The sequence below is a fragment of the Hemibagrus wyckioides genome, linkage group LG07, assembly GCF_019097595.1.
Source record: "Hemibagrus wyckioides isolate EC202008001 linkage group LG07, SWU_Hwy_1.0, whole genome shotgun sequence".
Classification (NCBI taxonomy): Eukaryota; Metazoa; Chordata; class Actinopteri; order Siluriformes; family Bagridae; genus Hemibagrus; species Hemibagrus wyckioides.
The window spans coordinates 14,806,992-14,829,721 of NC_080716.1; the positions used below are offsets into that span (position 1 = coordinate 14,806,992).

The 22,730-nt window shown below is 39.0% G+C and overlaps 1 protein-coding gene across 3 annotated transcripts in view; it reads right to left on the reverse strand.

Annotated features, from left to right (window-relative positions):
• The window catches only part of rap1gds1 (RAP1, GTP-GDP dissociation stimulator 1), a 34,165-nt gene extending 14,547 nt beyond the window's left edge, over nt 1-19,618 (reverse strand). Inside the window, exons 1-5 of one of the 3 annotated variants that reach the window (XM_058394033.1) lie at nt 19,214-19,618; nt 12,651-12,758; nt 11,516-11,638; nt 9,200-9,325; nt 3,003-3,149 (exon numbers count right to left, since the gene is read on the reverse strand). In XM_058394033.1, the coding sequence (XP_058250016.1) occupies nt 3,003-3,149; nt 9,200-9,325; nt 11,516-11,638; nt 12,651-12,758; nt 19,214-19,217 (508 nt within the window). In that variant the 5' untranslated portion in view covers nt 19,218-19,618. Of the gene's footprint in view, nt 1-3,002; nt 3,150-9,199; nt 9,326-11,515; nt 11,639-12,650; nt 12,762-19,213 lie in introns of all 3 variants that reach the window. The other 2 variants (XM_058394032.1, XM_058394034.1) reach the window with 2 other exon arrangements.
• Nucleotides 19,619-22,730: the final 3,112 nt, after the last annotated feature.

The window sequence follows — 22,730 nt, forward strand, 5'->3', positions numbered from 1 at the left end:
GATTTGATAAGTAGCATTTTCTCTGATCTCATTCCAAGTTATGCTTACTGGATTATTACCTACTAAACAAAAGTCTTTGGCAGTTAAGGTCTCTTCATTAATTTCTATTTTTCCACTATTTTACCATGCACCAGTCCAGCAATAGACACTGGCTAGCTCAGATTATTAATTTACTGTACACTGTGCAGTCATCAACTAATTATTTGTAGTTATCCCTTTAAAAATGGGCACTTTACAGCTCTGATTGTTGACAGGATTACAGCCAGGAACCAAAAGGAGTCAACAGATTTAGCTTCTGGGTCTCTCCGTAATAAAATACACACAAGAACACATGAAATTCTAGCATTAATGTTTAGGAATTCCATCTCGTGTCTACATCTGCCACACACCTCAGTGAGCACCTCCTTTAGCTCCCATCTGAGCAGGAATTTTCCAGATGTTTTTGACACAAGAAGCAGAGGTTTTGCCTCATTCTGCATTCCTTTAGTCTGGCAGCTACTGGGCAAAGCTCTGCAGTACTATAGCCTCCATCAGCATTAAAACAAAATACATTAGCCACAGTGTACAAACACTGAGTCACTGGCATGGGCACAAACTCATTTACACAATATAATTGCAAACACTTGAAAGGCTACTTTTTTCAGACCGCCCCACTTCAGCCAAGTGTAAGGCCAGGAATGTTACTTCTCCCTTTCACCACATGCGTCCACAGAAGGATCTGTAAGGCCTCCATGAAGCAAACGAAAAATTAACAATAGAATAAAATGTGGCACTATTGTGTGCTGTGTCTGAATCTCTGGTTTGATTTCTGTGACTACAGGAGGGATAAGTAGGATTTGTAAGACATCAATCCTCATTCAACTACAATACAAACAACTAATTCCAATTTAACCGAATTTACTGCCATTCATTTGTTCAAGAGTGAATACTTGTTTGATTTGTTTATTTCATCACTCTCAGACAATGACACCTAATGTCAACGCTGTCTGTGCTGATTTGTGCCTTTAAATCGGCGATTTGGGGTTTGAGAAACGACAGCATCAAACTTACAGCCTACTGTAAGTTTCATTTCATTTTATTTAAATCAGAGACCACAGTAACAAGCTCTAGTATGAGAACAAATCAAGTATTTCCAAACCTCTCCAGCAGATCCAACTGTTTTAAAGAAAAACAAATGTCAGTCATTCTGATCTTCTATTCTTTAACTACAGTGTCAGTTATTTGTCATCAAACACCAAATAACAGATCAGTGTTTATATAGTGTTTACAAAGTAATGGATGCAATGGCAAATAAAAATGACGCACAACTATTCATATACTTATTATAGGTTTGACATCGGGGGAAAAATCAGGAATCCGTACCTGTTAAACTTATAAGAGCTTTCCACTTAATGCAATGCATAATGCAGTGTGGAAAAGGTTTGCTTTAGTATTAAAGCTAATCTATTACTGCAGCACAGAATGACTATAAATCATCTCTGAGTAAGAGGAATGAGTCTCTGGCAATTAGAAACGTCTCTGGCAATAAGAAATTGTTTAATTTTTTTTATCCAAGTACACTAAAGCGAGGAATACGGTTCATTGAATTAGGCTTTTTTCCATTGTAGCCTTATTACACAGATGCACCTGAAAAGACTAAAGACTGAGATCAGTGCAGAAAGGGAAAGGAAGAAGGCAGAAGCACAGAAAAAGTCAGAGACTGGGAAGAAATGTGTACATATGGACCCCTTATATGAACCCCAGGTTAGTATTCAGACATTCGGCTTTCCAAACCCTGCTGTGATTTATTCAAGCTTGTAGTTATGAGCGTGAGCTGTGCAAGCTTGGAGTTGCTGACAGGTCTGAGTGGTGTGTGCACTTTACAAATCAAGTCATATTTCTCAAGTCTTCCTATGTACTGGTTTTCAAGCAGCAGGACAGAATGAGAAACTCTGACCCTAATTTAGCTCGCTTGCTGTGAAAGGTAAGTCGCTGGAAAGTAATTACCATTTTATGCCCAGCTACAATGCCAGCAAGACAGAGAACAAAATGGAGCTTGGCCTGTCTGTTCATTATTCAGTGCAGGAACAGACAGATAAACACTCAGCATGCATTCTTAGTCAAAGTAAAATTCTAGCTTGACTTTCGTTCATTGCTGATACCATCACACAACCACACTGATTAGATTAGACACTGATTGTCTTGGTTTTGAAGGTATAAGATGCTACCTGAAGCAGGACTCAATTTAAAACGGAATGTGCATTCAGCAGCTGAAGGGGGAGTACAGCTCAAATACCTTTGCTTACTTTTCTCAAAGCCAGAGTGGTCAGATTTGGCATTTAAGAGTAAATATTCAATATTTTTAAATCACAGCTGACCCACTACGCCACTAGCACATTATCATCTAGTACAGGAGAGCTCGCTTTCTTTGCATCAGGGAAATGTAAAATAAAGTTCGCTGAACCCCCGTTCAGTATATATGTATTTATAATAATATTTATATGCAGTAGTAGAGCACTTTACTTGTACAGATCCTGTTTCTCACATATCCTATTTATGTTTATAATAAGCTTATAAAATTTATTTAAAAAAACATGATTACAGCTTTAAAATCTCACAATATGCATTTTTAAAATAACTTCCCTGAACCTTTTATTTACCAAAAATCTGGCCATTGGTTAACTTTTACTACTATATTACTAGTGGACTATTGCATATAACTTTCTGGAGTGTGATTAGTGACCCATCATTTAGAACAAACATTTATCCTCGTTTGAATGGTCCCCTAGAGACTTGAGCATTGACACTCAACAACCTGTCAACAGCCTACCACATGATATAACACACACTAAAACCAACAAAGCCAAATAGTTATTAGCTACTAAGCCAAGACTCAAAGAGGAAACTAAATTGCCAGTTCCAACTAGCCTAATACATCACTGACAGTTTCTTGAGCATCTCAGAATTCATCTATAGGGAACCATCCAAACGTATGTTTCCCCCAGTTGGGGTTCGGTCATTACCATTATCATTGCTATAGTTCATCAGCATGCCACAAAAGACAGTCAAGAGCTTCCCGGTGGCCGGGTCAGTGTTATGGGCCAGAGCCTTAATGTGCTCTGCTACTATCTGAGCAGCGCCCGCTTCGTGTACTGCACTTCTGCCCTCATCTGCAAAACAAAGAGGTCACGTAAAAATAAACAGGACAACAAAAAGACAACAACCTGCAAATCATAAATGACAGCAAAAGGAGGCATTAACGCAACTTAAATTACACATGATGGGATTGGGATATTACAAAATAAGTGCAGGTAATTATTAGAACAGGAGAATTGTATATAAGGTTCAAATAAAAAAAATAATTAAAAAAAAAAATAGAAAAGATAGTCAAACATAAAAATGCACCACAGCACATCTAGTCCCTTTATACTGATGGTTTCTTTTTGGTGTCTCTTGTTTCTCCAGGGAGTCAGGCTACAGTCATGTTGCCATGACCTGAAGTGAGGAAGTCATTTTCAACAAGACAAGCTAGCTCCAGACTGTAAATCTGATCCCCCACATGAAGACACATGTGACACCCCACACAATGTGATTGCAAGACAAAAACCTGCACTACTAGTAGTACTGTGTATGTCATACAAAACACCTCTTCATTCCTCTCATCTTTTCTACTAGAGTATATATACTACCAGTGAAAATCATATCAGATAGAATGTCACTAGCCCGACCCCACTTTTTGCACTTCTCTCTTCATTCCCACTCCTCCATTCAACTCAGTAACTCCCTTCCCTCCTTCACACATCTTCTCCACTCTGCTAGAGGAAGGAAACATCTTTTTCTCTCCCCCCAGCAAATTACAGGCCATCACTCAAAGCTGCAGCTGCGGAGACGACAGCGATGCAGGTCACAGACACTGGGGATGAATCTAAAGCAAAACATTAAATGCACTCCGGATTTCTGATACTCAAACTCAATAAATAATATTCACAAAATTTGAGTTTTATTTGTCTGATTATCGAACCTTGACAATAAATATGAGTCAACATACCCATTTAAATCCATTTTAATCTTCTTCAGGCAGATTTGATTGGACAATAAACTATTTTGTTGGTTCCAAAGTGTATAGACAAGTGTATACACTTTATGGACAAGCCAAAGCAGTGTGAGTGTCTGAAACGCAGCTAAGCGGTAGGAAATGTCTGCTGCTGATGAGATTTTTCGCAGGCAGGGTGAATGTATTTCAGCAGACACACACACATACCTCAAGAGTGTCATGCTGTGGACTCATTGTAGAAGATTCTTTATGTTACACAGCAAAAATGATATCTTCAAAGTGAAATCTTAAATGTCTTGAATATACTTCAATTTATTTACTACTTTCTATTATATGATGCTAACAAACCAAATATAAGACTATTAAAGCCTATGTCTAGAAATCCAACCATCCATTTTTTGAACTGCTTATAATACACAGGGTTGCATGGAGCCTGGAGATTGGAGAATATCCTAGAGAACTCGGGGCAAAAGGTTGGGGAGAATGATGCCAATCCATCGCAGGGTCCAATCACACACACACACCACAAAGGATTTAGAGATGCCTAACATCCTACCAGACACATCTTTAGCAGGGGGAGGAAACCAAAGTATCCAAAGGAATCCCCTGCAGGAATCAAGCATCAAAGCCCAAAACCACATGAAAAACATAAAAAATTTAAATATCCCACTTTGGAATCGCAGGTTGAATCTGTAACTCTATCACAGTCTTTATAACACCACTCTCCATGTAGTCTCCAGGATTATTACAGCCACTAATCACTAGCTTTAACTAACTCAGTCTGATTAAATCCTAAGAAATCAGAAGCAAGTGTCACATCTTCATGTGTCTGCTCTTACTAAAAACCTCAAGCAGGGACAGAAATCTTTGCTGTTTGGACCTGGGTACAATATATACACTTTAGATTATGTTTTATTTATATACGGTTATGATATCCCAATTTTTTCCCCAAGTGACCTGACTAAGTGTGTTCAAACATAAACCCTCCTGAAGCACAGGGAGAACATGCGAACTCCACACACAGAGAAGAGACAGGAATTAAACCCCTGAAAATTAGCAAAAATATCTGCTTAATAGAGCAAGACAATTTCAAGCTTCAAAATTATTATTTTTTTTATTAGTTTTATATTTGTAATCTTCTATCAGGAAATGCTAAATTAGTTTGACTATATTCATGATATTTTATCTTGCCAAGATGCCATTTTTTGCAGTGTATACAGTTAGAATATGAAAGAGCATGGCAGTAGAAGACAGAAAGCTGATACACTATCATTATCAGTGGACCACAACCTTACAATCACCAAGCTACCATTACAGGAGACCAAGAAACTCCATATAATCCACTGTATACAACATTGAAAATGCCAAAAGGCCTTTCTTAATCTGTGTGGATCTCTCTAAACTCCTGTATTCAGAAAAGAGCTTTCCCCTAACCATATTCAGCTGCCCCATGATGTTGCATAAACAATAGCCTGGGTAATATATGGTGGTTTCACATGTCTCCAAAAAAGCAGAAGTGCATTTTAGCCTTTCTCTCTCCAGTTGGTGGGTGGTGTACAATATAGACAAAGGGGCCTATTAGTAGCCTGGAATTACAAAACATGAAATTACAGCAGTCCTAGATCAAGCCAGGTCAGTGTGAGGCTTGTTGATGAGAGAGATGTCAGAGTAGAAAGGACAGACTGGCTCGAGCTAATAGGCAGTCTACTGTAACTTAAACAACTACACTTTACAACCATTGCATGCAAAAAAGCATCTCAAAATTCCCAGTGCAGAATTCACAGAACCTCAAGGCATCTGAGCAAACCACAGGGGACCACATTAGTTTTCTTTCCTTTCAAAATCACATCCTACAAAAAAAAATCCCCAAAAAACACTTCTTCTGCTCCTTGATGTGACTATTAAGTAAAGCTTGTGACCTTTATCTGCAAGGTTTTATACGTTGCACTGTATCCACTGCCACATGAGTGCATGATAACTGCATAAATGTGCACATGCACTCATGTTCCTAATACAATTGTAGAGGAGAGCATTTTCTGTTATTTTAATGACATCTTGATGAAGGTTTTTAGTTGAAAACTGTGTTAAATGTAAAATGAAGATGAGGAATGCCTCTGATATTATTGTCTATTATTTTTTTCTTTAAAATAAACTGTTTCCCCCAAATGAGTAGTAGTTAAGTCACACACCCCTCATGAAGCTGGTGAGAAAATGTCAAGCATGCCCAAGGCTTTATGAGAAAAAAAACTATTTAAATAATTGAAAGAGAGAGAGAGAGAGAGAGAGAGAGAGAGAGAGAGCTCATCCATGAGCAGGTGTGTTTATGCACAGTATGTTTTATAACTCAGGAATTCTCTCTTGTTTATAGCTATAGCTATGCGTGTGAGCTGTGAGTCATTCCATTTGGCATAAAAAATGCTCCAGGTCTCACTCACCCATGCCCACGCAGAGTCTAGGACAGCTGCCCACTACCCACAACCCCCACATAAACACAGCATGAATCATGAAGAAAGAAAACGAGAGAAAGAGAGAGAGAGAGAGAGAGAGAGAGAGAGAGAGAGAATTCATGATCAGGCTCTTTGGTTGTTTCCAAGCATCAGTCCTGCTTGTGCTCAGCCTTGAAGGTGTCTTTACGTGATTTTTTTTTTGATTGATCTGTATATTCTGATATTATACAATATTCAAGGTCATACATGCAGATTAACTGGATAAGCATGTTCACCAGGCTGAGACACAGAGCAGGATTAATCTCACTTGGGGTTCTAAAATCAACAAAGGCCTGCAGTGGACTGGCTGTTGCTGTGATGACATGTGTTGGCTTAGACCCAGGGTCATTCGCAGCTGAGCTCCAATTCAGCTGCTACATCAGCCAGCTCACTACAGAGCAACGGCACAGGAGTGACGGAGAAACACTTTTCTTTGCTCATAACCGCATGGTTCAGACATTTATGAGCAATTCAACTGCCAGTAATTTAGCCAACGCATTCATGATTCATGTATTTCACTGCTGGGGTTCACCAGACTAATGCTGTACATACACTTCTCTTTTATCAGTTTTTCCTTTTGCACTTTGGCTGACTGATACAGGCAATAACTTATGACAATGCTGTTTGGGAGGGAAAATACTGAAGAGATGCATAAGTACTCCCGCCATGTGCCATGGGATTGCTAAAATGGAGAACACACTGAGATTGATATCCACATCTTTATCCACTGTTTACATTGCCTCTTATGGTTATGGTCCGTGCATTTAAAAGCACAATATATGAAGCCCAACAAGCAGCAATGTATCCGGCTCCAGCTTTCTCTGTGTCTCATGATTACAGGATTACGCTTACATTTGTTATTCGGAAGATTTGCTCACTCTCTATATGTTTTTCATTTTTGATTATTTATATCTGTTCACTTGGAAGATGCTATTTGAAATTTCCATTCTCCTCCCCTGGTTACGCTACTGCCGTGCAGGCACACTGTGAGGAGTGAACATTCCCGGGTTCTTAGCCAAAAAATGTCCACTCTGATAAAAACCACATTGCATTTTAACAGAAGTTTACACTAAGCTTGAATGATTATTATTAATTGCTCTGGAAAAGGGCTTCTGCCAAATGCCTTAAATTATTTTTTGCTCCCCACAACCAAACTGTAAGATAGAATCCCAAATTAGTTACTTTTTTAGATAATTATGTGCTCAATTTAGAGTATAAGAGTATAGATAGATAGACAGACAGACACACACACAGAAAGTATACTAAAGTGCCTCGTAGGTCCTACATACACTGGTCAGGCATAACATTAAAACCACAGACATCAGGGCAATGGCACCTGTCACGGGGTGGGATATATTATGCAGAAAGTGAACAGTCACTTCTCAAAGTTGACGTGTTGGAAGCAAGAAAAATGGGCAAGTGTAAAGATCTGAGTGAATTTAGCCAAAGGCCAAATTAAGTGGCTAGACACCTGGGTCAGAGCATCTCCAAAGCAGCAGGTCTTGTGGAGCATGGATGCAGTGGTTAAGACCTACAAAAAAGTTCTCCAAGGAACTGCTGAACTCGTGAGAGGGTCATGGTGCCTAAGGCTCACTGATGTATATGGGGATCGAAGGTTAGACTGCCTAAGCTGATCCCACAGAAGAGCAGAAATTTCTGAAAAAGTTTATGCTGCCTATGCTAGAAAGATATCAGAGCACATGGTTCACAGTATCTCAGCTGTTTTGGCAGCACAAGGGGGAACCTACATAATATTAGAATGTGGTTTTAATGTTCTAGCTGATCACTGTGTAACACAGGACATAAAAAATATGTGGTGGAAAAACAGAGCTAGATATAAAGTGGTGAACCCTAAATATGTATTTAGGTATTTATTTGAGGTTTAGTGTAAAAATGATCACTAATAAAATATACCTTCAAGTCCAACTTCCACAGCTCAACAAGTTTAACACAAAACTCCAACAGAAATGAGTCTCATCCCTTACTGTTTTTCCAAACACTTGACCCAGCAGCACAGTTTTTATTTCTCAGCCAAACAGTTAACTATAGCAGTGTGTTTGGCTATGCACATGTGTATGTTTTCTTCTGTGGTCCTACTCTAAAGATACACACACCCCCACACAAGTCTACACTGTGAAAGACTTGTTCGCAGATAAAACAGTTTTATCGGTATACACATCCTGTACGCTGGTCTGTTATCGTAGCCCTTCGCAATGCGCTTAGCATGAAAACTCACATCGAGAGACAGCGAAGCAGCAGTGACTTCCAATTTCTAATTATCAATTTAAAAAAATATATCAAGTTACCATGAAAGGACCGGTCTAATTAGCAAGCGTACAATGTGAATAATTAGAGGGAGAAGTAAGCAGAACTCTAATGAAGCAATAAACAGTAGGCTGTTATTATTTCTGCACTTTGAATCCGCAGATTAAATCAGATCCATAGTAACAAAGCAATTATGAGTAGGTGAGTGAGTGGGTGCGAGTTATTTGCTGTGTCTCAAAAAGACAGACTTAAACGAGGCACAAAAAGACCATGGCTTCAGATTGATTCGCTATATTATGAATATAATGAACCCAGCCTTGACTGTGATCCATTTTCCCAATAATGCTCTAAAATTTCCTGAAGACCCCAATAACGTTCCTCATAGACGCGACAGCAGCAGGGGAGGAGGACTTACGGCTGTCATAGCAGATGTTTCCCAGGGCTCGACCCGTCTGAAGCAGCACCTCCTGGTCCTTGCAGTTGAGCAGCTGAACCAGTGGGGGGATGAGGCCTGCCTCCACACAGGGACTCCGCATGAATTCTGCAATGAGACAAATACATTACAAATCAATCGTCACTTGTACTAACACTCGGGAGGCATTAAAACGCTCCGATTATGCTACAAAACTTATGTATGGGCTTGAAGATTTTTTAAAGTAACTACAGTTATGCTACAGTGAGCTGCTATTGGTGCTCAGCTCACAGCTGCTGTTAAACAGAATGCAGCAACTGTCTCTCCTGTCAAAAGTGATGTTAAAAGCATGCAGTAAACTAACAGATGCTTTTCTACAGAATTGTTTGAAATCTATAAAACAGGTATTACAAATGCAATATAGTAATATATGTGTGTGTGTGTGTTTATCTTTTTCAAAAGTACTACAGTAAAGGTTTTTCTTTGTGGTTACACAATGTAAGGTTATAGGAAGTTTTCTGTCTTTTTCTTTTCTTTTTTTTCTTGGTTTAAGACCAGTCACTACTCCCTACTAGCGGGTTTGGCCTGAATTTCAATCAAGGTAATCAAGGAAATCAGGTCATTTTTAATCAAGACCTGCTAGACATACAGCATACATTTCCAGAGAAAGGCTTACAGTATATTGAATCAGGATTAATTTAATTAAGTAATTTACCAGGTAAATAAAAGCTTAAAAATGATTCCTAGTGCTATGTTTTAGTTCCTGGGTAATTATGTAAGAAAAAATGAAAAGAAAAAAAAAAAAGTTTACAGCTGCTTTTACCATAAGTGATAACAGGAACAAACTTGCTTCATGGTTGTTCCATATAACGAAACGTAACTCTATGAAAAATGTAACACGTCGTTCAAAAAATAAACCTAAAGTAAAAAGGGTAGAAAGTCAAAAGCATTTTTCATTCAGAAGAAGGTCACATAAATGGCTCTGTAGAACTGGGACATCAGTTATAGCATCTTCTAAATGTCTCCACTCCCCATGAAGAGCTAACGCCTCAAACGGACAGAACCCAGATGTTCCTGGTGCAATGCTGCTACCAGAAGGATGCTACCAAAATCATGTTACATCAACGGGCTAGCCTCATTAGACACCACACATTACGCTAAAAGCCCATTCATTTTTTTTTTTTTTTACCCTTCACAAACCCAATTCGTTGCCAGCCTGTCCTTTCCAAGCTTTCCTGCAGTAAGAAGCGCTTGTATAATTAGCCTAAAAGCAGGGAAGTAGGCCAAGCACTGACTCGGCAGAATTTAGGTTTTATAGCTTGTGCAGGCTGGCAAGCACGGCATAGCGGGATGTAAACTTATGCAGTAGCTGGAGTGAATATTGAGTTGATTCACTGTGTGTGATTATTGTATTGAGCTGAAAATTAGTGTCGTAGATAGCTGAAAAGAATAATTATTCCAATAAACCGACTGCTTTTCAGGCGACACTGAAAGAAAACCAAGATTTGAGCTTCAAATTGAATAAAACCCTGCTGTGCTGAACAAAGCATTTGAGTTTCCCTGAACATTTAGCCTGCCTAAATCCAAATGTCTTCAACAACAAGCCTCTGCTGTAGATGTTCGCTAAAAGAACAGTCTCACAGTCTAGACAGCCTGCCAAACCGTCAGGAACAACACGGCTGTGTCTGCACTTCGGGGACTTACAGTCTGCAGAAATGTCCCAAGCCTTCAGATTATACTCTTAGAGCAAAGAAAATCACTAAATGCCATTGTTTTACTATTCTGTGTGGAGTTAATAACCATAAAATACAACATATTTCCTACAAATGACTTAGATTCCTATGACATTTCTCTGTGAATCTACAGTTTACAAGAGGTGAATGTACAATAACAGAGGGTAGTGAAGTTTATTATTATTAGATTATTACTGAACGCTCAATTCTGACTGGTCAAAAATAGTTAGAAATCATTTTCTAAGCCAGCATGGCTCTGATTGTAGTTTCAGCTGCAATGTTTCTATTAATACACTCCTTCTAATGTTATCTTTTCTACAGTAACAGCTTACACAGGGACTGTAAGAAAAATGCAGTATTTACATTTGAATATGTATATGATCGTGAGATTTCTGGGTTTATTTAGCAGCTTTGGAGGGAGTCACCAGAGTGAAAGCCTTCAGGATGGAGGGCTTTGAGGTTTCCCAATAACATAACAAGCTGTGGGTTTTTACAAATTACGAAAAGTTTGTGTACAAGTAGATATATTTCTGTTACAGGTAGATCACAGCTCAGCTCACTGTGAAACAGGATTAGAAGTCCTCACCGTTTTTGGCCACCTCCGCTATGACATTGGCTACTTTGGGTGTGGAGGAGTTCTGTGTGGCCAATAAAGTAGGCATCAATGGAAGAACACCCATCTCCTGGATCTTTCCACTGGCTTCCACATCTGGAAATAAAGATGAATTAGGAAGAATTAATCTCATGACACTGTAATACTAATAATACAAAAAAAAAAAAAAACATCACATTTCTTTTAATTTGAGATCATTTATCTCTACCTTCAGAAATTTGTGATTTTGAAATCACAGATACTCTTATTTTTTACTTAAAACTACCACAGATTTCTACCAATTTGGGACAAGGTACGCTGTGTGAACGTCTTCACAGCACACACTCAGACACATCCAAATGCCTCTTCGATTCATGAGAGTTGAATGTGAGTACAGCAATCACAGAAGGCAATTCTATATGCGTCTTCACTTGTAGAAGTTTAAATGAAGCATCCTGTGCTTGCAATTTTGCAATTCAATTAGCTTTTCATTAAAAGCACAAAAAAATTCTGCAAGCTGCATGGCAAATAAGAACTTTACATTTTCAAAAAAAAATCCTGGAGGAACTCATTTATGCTTCTTGTTTACACCTATGAACATATTACATGAATCTCACAAAGACCTGCTTCACTTCAACTGTAATGCCAAGAAATCTGAAAATCAACCCATAATACTGTACATATGCTGTGACTAATGAGTGACTAACATGCAGAAGCACAAAGGAACGGTTTCACTCTTCCTTCCCAGGCATGCGCCATCATTATTTATAAGAGCCCTGAGGATCAGTACAGAAGCACCTCTCAGACCACAGAAAGCCTTCAGCATTCAGCAATTACATTCATCAGAGCAACAAGTCAGAGACTAAAACACTGCACCCATCTGAATAAATATGAGCAGAAGAATATTTAAAAAGTGTCACCCATCCAGCATACGTTGACAAAATACTGCCAGATCAGACCATTAGACTTAAGGATGTCCATCTGACACTTTTTCAAACAGCACAATACACAATATGCAAATTGTCAGGGCATAATGTACATGCGGTAAGTCCGTTTCTATCCTAAAAGGCTAAATGCAGGAAACGATGCAATAAAAATCTGCTGTGATACAGGAGGATGACATGCTTACTGTTATTGGCCAGAGCTTTGAGCAGGCAGTCCAGGCAGCTCTCCACATTGTCTGACGCACTGTCCGTTGAGGAGAGCTTCAGTGACTTCAGGGCTTCGTCCAGGTTATCTGCTAAGAGAACGCAACACAGATGAATTTAGAAAAACTAGTCTCAAAGAGTGGGAAAAAGCCAGCCTCATGAGTCAGTCTTATAACTAAACACAACAAAAAAAACTGCCTAATTTTACAGCAAGAGGCGACTGAACTGAAACTGCAATTAATCTCCACAAACTGTTTTAAACAAAATTCTCTATGTGCTGAGATCCAAAAAGCTCATTTTCTGTCTTTAAATCCAACACCGTTACCATATTGATTTTCACTTTCTCATCACACTAGTACAAATTCCACTCCAGATGCTGGGAAGAAGCCAAAGAGTTGACTAAGTAAATAAGTTAATGCAGGAACTTTTAAGTATCTAATTAGAGGCACAAAGATTTCCCTACCTCGTGGTAATAGCATCTCTAACGTTTCCCCAATTTTCATATCAGGCAGGGGTTCAGTGAAAATCTACAGAAAGTTTAGGGTAACTGTTTTAATAAAAAGGAAAAAATAACAATAATATTGACCAGCAAGTTCAATTTATTACTTCACCAGTTTACACTTGGAAAAGGTCAAGTGTACATAATACCGAAGTGTTCTGAACACTGCACTTTGTATGTTTAGTAGAAGACCCTTTCATAGAAAATACACTGTTATGATATATTAGTATACAGTATATCAAAGAAATGCCAAGAAATGCCAGATTACAATATACAATTCGCTTCATTGCTGAATATGTGGTCTGAATAATTACAACGCATACAAGTGAGTATGTCTCCAGAAAGATACTGCTCTTAATTCAACCAGTTTAAAAGTAATGTGGCTGATAGGATGTTGTGAAATCAGGTATTCATGGAATATACACAGAAAAGCAAGAATGTTGATGTAGTGTACAGAGCACCGCATTCCCACTTTAGGTAATCTCCAGATAGAGCTTCAAATCTTCCCAGAGGGTCAACTTTGAGGGATGGGGCACTAATCCCTTAATTATCTTTTTAAAAATTCATTGCTATTCATCCGCCTGTGTTTGTTTTTAACCATTTCATGTTATTTCCTGTAAGCAGAAAATAACAAAATAAAATAAATGCCACAATTCCACTAGCCGCCATCACTGACAATGTAAACAATGACTTGTTTGACTTGGAAACACGAAACCGGCTTCCGCCAAAAATCACGGGAAACTTGAGACATCAGGAAAAAGGTGGAGTGGTTTTCCTGTTGAAATTGATGTACGAGTGTGATTGTTCTGACTACAGCATTAAAAAGTAGATGCGTAGAAATTAAGCTTCCACAAGAAGCAATGTCGACTGTTAAGGAAACGATTCAATTGATTAAATTATTTAAACTATTTCATTTAGTAGCCCCTGATCCATGGGTTAAGCCTAACGTTAATTTATAAATGACAATCATGACAGTGAAGTATGATAAAAAATGACCAGACTAATGGACAAATCGTCTTGCTACACTATTAAATTATTTACACAACCGTTTTTTTTTTAAAAATATATACACCAGTTGCAAACAATATACAATTTAGAATCATCTACAGTTGATAATCATTGTATGATTGTTGTCTCGAATCATGCACATCTGAGAATAAGACTTGGTGGGGGGGGGTCATATTTTTCAAGCAAGTCCTCTGATTTCATGTTGGAATGAACACATTAAATAAGCTGTTTCACTCCTAGAAACTCAGGAAATAAATATCCCATACAGATATTTCCAGAACATTCTATTTAAGGAAAACCTGCAAATAAAGACCTCTATGAAATGTTTAAGTCTCATTATTATATTAAAGACATGTAATACCAAAACAGGACAAATAACTTCATCCACACTCTGTAGGTAATGAATCTCAGTTATTTCAATAGGCATGATGATGTCACTTGGACACAGGGGAAGCCAATTAAAATCATGTGAATGGCAATGCTGGGGATTGCTTGTCAAAGTAGAGGCATTAAAAGTGATAGATCTGTACAGAGACTATTAAGGCGCCTACTTCACTCATCTCTGAGCTAAGGTCAGTAGGACGACTCAGCAGGTGAAAAGAATAAGCCATGTTTCAAATGGCCTGTCAGACTCCTTTATTACAATGAAAAACCATGTCTGAAACACTAGCACAGTACCTAACTGCTGCTGAAGCAATATCACGCCCACAAGCCCGCTGAACTACAGACTACAGAAAGCCTAGACTTTACTAAATAATAAATAGGTAAGCAAATGAAGGATTTGAGAATGGCCATATGGTGGGGAGGCGATTCTTCACGGACAAGTGATGAAAGAGAACATGCTGCAATTCCTCCTAGTATTTTTCTGATGAAAATAAATGGGATGAAAATAAATCAGTGAAGCTGTGCCAGTTCCAGCCATTTCTGGGTGAAGTATTAAATAAGTAAGCTTTAAGAAAAACACATAACGTTAGTCCAGATTAGCCTGGATTTAAAGGGAAACAAGTGATAGAGACCAGGGTTTACATACAGCATGCTGTAGCTATATATTTATCTGCAAAAGAAAACAATAAGATACATTCTAAGTTGTTTTATGTACATCACAATGTAAAAATAACGACGTGACTGCTCTGTGCCATTGCCACTCCTCTATCAGAGTTTCCAGATTGCATTAGTTCTACATGCTTTTATAAACCTGGACTCAATGTCAGTGCTGCTGCTTGTATACTGACTAAATTAAAGTGGATTTTCTTCTCAACACTTTCAATGCCTAAGCCTGCGACAAGGACCAATTGCTTATCTACACAATCAATCTGGCTCAATGTCATGTAGGGTACCAATAATTTTGGAGATCAATGCACCCTATGGTGACTTTTACATTAGGCTGATGCTAGAGTATTCTCCTTTTTAATCTAGTTTTACTTTACACAGAAACATTATGAACAATGCTTTACAGATGGAGATAATAGAGACAAGCTTACAGAATGGAATGAGTGAGAGTTCAACAGGGTTTCATTTGCAGAGTGCTTGAAGTTTGGGTCATGGTCAGTATGGTCTATTGTGTTTTAAAGAATCAGGAATATGTGTCAGGGATCACTCTTTAGGACATGGTGTACACATAGGTCAAGTGCATTTTTGGCCTTATCTGATCCATTAGACAGGACAACTGTTATGCCCTCAGAAGCAGCGCTCTTTGCTCGATCCTAAACTGCAAGTGGCATTCTGTCAGGCAGTGACAGGACACCTGAAATCCACTGCCAAATCTAATAATCACAGTGATTTAAAGCCAACAAAGCATCAGGCTTAAAAAGAAATCAACTTAAAAGGATCTGCTGAGGATAAAAAGACTGATCTGGCTGTGAGTGTATATAACTGAGTGTGTGTACATTGGGGGGGGCATGTTTTATACTTTGGTGGGGACCAAATGTTCCCACAAGCTTAAAAATATCTGTCAGGTTTGATCTTCTAAGGACATCTGGCTGGTCTCCGTGAGTAAAACTGCTCCTAACAAAAATGTATTCATTCCTCTTCAGTTACTGCTATGTCCTGGTCAGGGTCACGGCCGATTCGGTGTCTGTCCAGGGAACACTTGGCATGAGGAGGGAGAATTCAGTGCACATCAGAAGCCAGGCTATTACAAAGCACCAAAAACATTCATACACTCATTTACACGTTTAGACAGACAATATACCTACCAGCACATTTGTGAAGCTGAGCTCAGGATTGAGCCCAGGAACCCTGAACCACTGAGACGCAAACCTGCGGTGTTTGTTTGCTTTAATTAAAGCTTTTTTCTTTTTTTTTTAAAAAAAAAAAAGCTAAATGTTTCCTTTTAGTTATGGGGATTAAGGTGAAGTTTGGATGTAGGCATATACATAGCAGTAATTAGTTGGATTAATAATTAAAGGTCCTCAATGGCATATTAAGACAAATATGATTGAATACACTGTGTACACTCACTGAGTACTTTATTAGAAACACTATACACTATACTATACTGGTCAGAGCATGCCTTCAAAACTGCCTTAATTCTTCACAGCATGGATTCCACAAGATGTTAGAAACATTCATTTGAGATTCTGCTCCATGTTGACATGATTACGTCACACAACTACCTCAACCGCTGCTATTGTATTTTTGCACAATACATGTTGTCAGGTCTCAAAGTTGTACATCATCTCATTTTATTTCATTTCATTTACATTTCATTGCACATGTTCTTGTTCTTTTTTTCGGCACTAAGTGTCCTGTGTTTTTGTGTTGTCTTTTATTGTACTTATTGCTTTTGCACTGTAGTCTTTGCTTTGTTTGCACCTAGCTGCACACTGTGCACTTTACGTGGCTTGGACAAACTTCGGTCCTAGCTCTGTGGTGGTGTTTTTTTTGTGTTTGATCTTTATGTTGTATGTTTCTGTAGCACCAGGTCCTGGAGAAACCTTGTTTCATTTCACTATGTACTGCGTCAGCTATATGTGGTTAAAATGACAATAAAGCTTATTGAATCTTGAACAATTCCTGCAGATTTTTCAGGTGCACTTTCATGCTGTGAATCTCCCCTTTTACCACATCTTAAATGTGTTCTACTGGATTCAGATCTGGTTACTGGGAAGAACATTCATTGGTCACATTCACGAAACCAGGTTGAGAAACATTTTGCTCAAGGTTTGATGTTTGATTGATTCTGAGATGCTTTTCTGCTCACCACAAATGTACAGATGAGTTATCTGAGTTACAGTAGTCTTTTTGTCAGCTCGAACCAGTCTGGCTATTCTCTATTGACCTCCCTAACCAATTGTAGCATTTGTGCTCCCAGAATCCCGTCTCACTAGATGATTTTTCTTAATTGTACCATTCTGAATCCACTCTAGAAACTGTGGTGCATGAAAATCCCAGGAGATAAGCACAAAAATACCCAAACCAGAACAAAAATGCCACAATCCAGATCATATTCTTTCCTCTTTCTGATGGTTGATATGAACATTACCTAAAGCTGCTGAAGTGTATCTGTATGATTTTTTTGTGCACTGCACTGCTGACACATGATCGACTGATTAGATAATTGCATGAATGAGTAGGTGTACAGGTGTTCCTGAAAGAAAGTGCTCAATGAAAATGTACTGAAGTGACTGAATAGACTAAAATGTACACTGACCAGGCATAACATTATGACCATCTGCATAATATTGTGTTGGTCCCCTTTTTGCTGCAAAAACAGCCCGGCCCCATCATGCACTGTGTATTCTGACACCTTTCTATTAGAACCAGCATTAACTTCTTCAGCCATTTGAGCAACGGTAGCTCATCTGTAGCTCGTCACTCCCCACATGCATGAATGAGTCTTGCCTGCCCATGACCCTGTCGCCAGTTCACCACTGTTCCTTCTTTGGACCACTTTTGATAGATACTGACCACTGCAGACCGGGAACACCCCACAAGATCTGCAGTTTTGGAGATCCAGTAATCTAGCCATCACAATTTGGCCCTTGTCAAACTCAAATTCTTGTCCATTTTTCCTGCTTCTAACACATCAACTTTGAAGACAAAATTTTCACTTGCTTCCTAATATATCCCACCCACTAACAGGTGCCATGATGAGGAGATAATCAGACTTATTCGCGTCACCTCTCAGTGCTCATAATGTTATGGCTGATCGGCGTACATATTGCTGTGATTTGCTTCAAGGAAAGTGGTTAGTATGTGGTTAAAATAAAGTGAAAGCTGAGGCCCGCTCTTCCTACACCAGTCTCCTCTCCAGATAGCACATCCCTCATCCCTCAGTCACAACAGAGATGGATGTGTGCAGGGCGTGGATGAGTGTGACCTCTTTTAAACAGATTCACCATTTTTTCTTTGATCACATCCATTTTTTTTTCTCTCATGCTTGTTATGAATACATGGAGAAGCTCAACATCACGTAGAAAATGACATCTCCTGATGCAAAACATCCAGCGTGAGGCTGAAGGGAGGGAAATCGGGCAGGGTGAACACTGAAAGGGTTTCTCACATCTCCAAATCGTCTAAAACAACCAGGTTGCTGATTAAACCTCAATGATCCAACAGGGTAGATATAAGGGATGACATATATATGCGATTCATCTCAGATCACTGATGTTTGATTCTCTCTCTCTTTTTCTCATCAGTAGCAACATTTACGACAAAATTCACTCTGGCCTGTGTTTTAGCGTGGTTGATTTGTATCTAGTAATCGTTACAGTAAAACAGCAGGCATGCGTGTAGGGATTTATTTGTGCAGTAACCTGGCTCTGTCCCACTGAGCATGTACAGTTAAACTGCTGCTTCATGTTTTCTCTCCCTCCTCCCTTGATGCTCTGACAGCCACAGTAACAGAAACAAACAAGCAAAGGTACCTAGATTGGAAAAAAAAGGAAGATATTTCACCTAGCTAGACTGAAACGACAAACATTTGCACTGATGCTCAGTAAAAACAGATCGACTGTTTAAATCCAAATCTCAATCACACCTCGAGTAAAATCATCACCATCTCCATTCGCAAAACTGTAATAAAGCAACACTTACCCATTTGCACGAGGGTGTCGTAGGTCCTCTTGTATATGGGTTCAGAGCTCCAACTTAAATGCGTTATATATATATGTATATTTTCAACTCCTATAGCAGGCAGGTGACGCTTGGATAACGCTGTGCTCTTTTCAGTTTGCTTGTCAAGACAGATATCCGGGCAAGGCCCACCTTAACCCACGCTGCTCCAGCTACACACACTGTCCACTCCGATTTAGTTAAGCCTTGGAAGCTCTCCGGACAGTGCGGAAAAAAATCCCAGCACCCCGCTAATCAGATTTCTGCGGTTATATATATATAAATATATATAAATATGTTTATTCGTATAAATGAACCAATACGGACATGAAAATAACACAGCGTACTAGTATGCACTTCCTCCTGCCGGAGAGCAGTCTGCTTTCAAAGCACCGACACCGCAAGAGACGAGTTACCGCCTTTCTCTCCGCTAATTGGCCAACAGCCCCCGCCGAGGTCCTCAGCTCGACGCCGATTGGATACAGATAGAAGTCTCGCACTCGGGCTACGCCTTCGAACGGACGTGATCCGGCCCCCATTTTGACGGCCACCGTGTGTGTGTGTGTGTGTGTGTGTGTGTGTGTGCAAGCGAGAATCATCATCAGTTCTGCGGTCCGAGGCAGAAAATCTGATAGATCAGTGAAACTGTTAACACACAGTAGATCTACTAAATTCTCCCGATGTGATATTTTTATAGAATAGGTACACTGAAAAACAACTGACTACTTCCTTACAGTTATTGTATTGTGCAACACTATATTGCCAAAAGTTTTGGGACACCGATCCAAGTGATTGCATTCAGGTGTTGTTTTTCAGGGGTTGGGCTTGACCCCTTAGTTCCAGTGAAATGAACTATTCGGTATATCAAGACATTTTTGGACAATTTCATGCTCCCAACTTTGTGGGAACAGTTTGGGGATGACCCATTCCTGTTCCAACATGACTGTACACCAGTGCACAAAGCAAGGTCCATAAAGACATGGATGACAGAGTTTGGTGTGGAGGAGTCCTGACCTCAACCCGATAGAACACCTTCAGGATGAATTAGGGTGGAGACAGGCCTTCTCGTCCAACATCTGTGCCTGACCTCACAAATGTCCTTTTAGAGGAACGGTCAAAAATTCCCATAAACACACTCCTAAACCTTGTGGAAAGTCTTCCCAGAAGATTTGAAGCTGTAATAGATGCAAAGGGCAGGCCAACTCCATATTACATTCGTCTGCATGTAAAGGAGGATGTCCTAAAACATTTGGCTATATAGTGTATATCAGATATTCATTTTAAATATTTTTAATATTCATTTTTAATATTTAAATTAAATAATTTTAAATAAGGTGCAATTTTGTGTGTATTGTCTGAATCAAATGTGTAAACAACAGATTACCTCCCTTTGATATGTTTTTTTTAATAGTTATTTATATCTTACTTATCCCAATAAATGAAAAGGCTCCTCTCTCCATTAAATTTGCTGTGTTATTTGTTTTTTTCTGATTGGTAAATATTTCAACATTGGTTTAAAAATTAAACCCATTAACAATACTGAATCTTTTCACATGTATGTTGTTCTATTTCCTTTCATTCCGGATGCTCAAGGTGGTTTCCTTCCAAACAAGTGGAATTTTTCCATTTCCTCATTTCCTTGACTACTATTACTACTAGCAAAGCCATCACCTTGTGACCGTGACCTCACATGTGCAGCCTATAAAAGCCTATCACACTCATCCTCTGTCCTATTCTAGCTTTGTATAGAATGTGGATTCAAGATGCTGAGCACAGCAGTCTTTTAATCCTTTTAATTTTTGCTCATCTTGTTATTGTTATTTTTCAAATTTATACCATAAGAGAGAATGTTGAGGCCCACCCTTGGTAACAGTAGGTAACAATTGACTATTTCCAAAGAGGACATATGGTTTAAGTTTGTGTGTAGAAGTGTGGGTGCTGCAGTAACTATTCTTAAAATCTTAAAATCTTAGAAAGTCCATGGCAAATTTCCTCATGTCCTCATGTTGTGTTCATTTCAAAGCAGGAACAGCTGAAGAGGCTGCTATGAAGTAAATAATAATGTAAGCACCTTCACCAAGTTGCATTGGCAGACATAAAAGTAGGCAAAATACTCCATGAAAGAGGCAAGAGTGCCTTTACTTTATATGTGCTGGCTATGGGCCTGGGTTAAATGCAAGAGCTGTTAGCAGACATCCAAGAGGGTTAGAAGGAGCCTAGTACAGCCTCACATTCTGATATTTTATCAGTGGCAGTTTCTCATTCACTCATTCAACCTGAGGTCCATGTTGGCAGAGAGCTCTGATACTTCTACATCAAAGCTGAATGAAGACTGGAGTTTAAACCAGGAGCACAGCAGCAGTACTGAATCTTGCACTACATCCTGGCCTTGGCAAAATGAACATTGTCCATGGTCCATTCATCCGTGCGAGTGGCAGGGATAGTTTACAATGTAATGATTTCATTTATAAGCCATTAAGAGTGCTAAAGTTAGGATTTGATAAAAGAGGAGACCTAGCTGCTGCCATGACATATTCAAAATCCTTATGCTTCTGCCTCCATTAGAGAGGCTGGTTTCCTCATTTTTTAGTACAGGATGATTAAGCTTTGCACATAAATTTGTGCTGCACAGAAGCCCATTAAAGAACAAGTAAAGCATATTATTCACTAGCTTCAGTTGACTAGCCAGAGTAGCAGTGGAAGCATGGTTTACTGAGCTGAATTCTGTACAATGTTCACAGAATCAGGGGTAAAGGGAGAAATGTGTACAGTACGAAGTGCTGTGTATTCTGAGCTAGTGTTACTGTCCAGCTTGACAGTTGACAGTAAGTCGATTTGGCATCGGACAAGAAGCCCATCTGTGTCCTGCCAAAATATTCCCAGATCTGGGATACAGCATCTGGGCACAAACATCACTCTCCTAGGTGTACAGTATTTGTTGCCATTAAGCTAACCTGACCTGAGGAAAAAGAAAAAAAAAAGCAGAGAGAGTCATCTGACCTCCTGCTGCCCTATTAATTGATCTATGTGACCTACACAATATTGTCAAAATAGAGTATCATGTAATATCTCAGAACCTGTAAATAGAATTTTAAAGGCTACCCTCACTGTCTGCTGGTTGTTCTACTCTCACACTTGGGATCTACTTCCTGTTCTTCTGTTCACCAAATTGCTCCAACTAGTGAGGAGAGGTGTCCATGGTAACTTACTCCAAAAACATTGACAGTGACCTTGTGTCTAAATTTCAGTAAAATGAATGAATTTTTCCTTCATCTTATCTTTTATGAGGAATGAAAGAAAGAGGAATGAAAATCCCAAAAGATCTGGTGACATGACAACAATTCATAATCATGGTAAGTCATAGCAAGTTTGTTTATTAGAAATCTTTGCTGAGACTTAAAAAATAATTTGAACTGATGTATATTTGCTATATCCTAGCAAATATACATCAACATAATCCTAATGAGCCAGGGAACTGTTTCATAATAGTATAGAATAT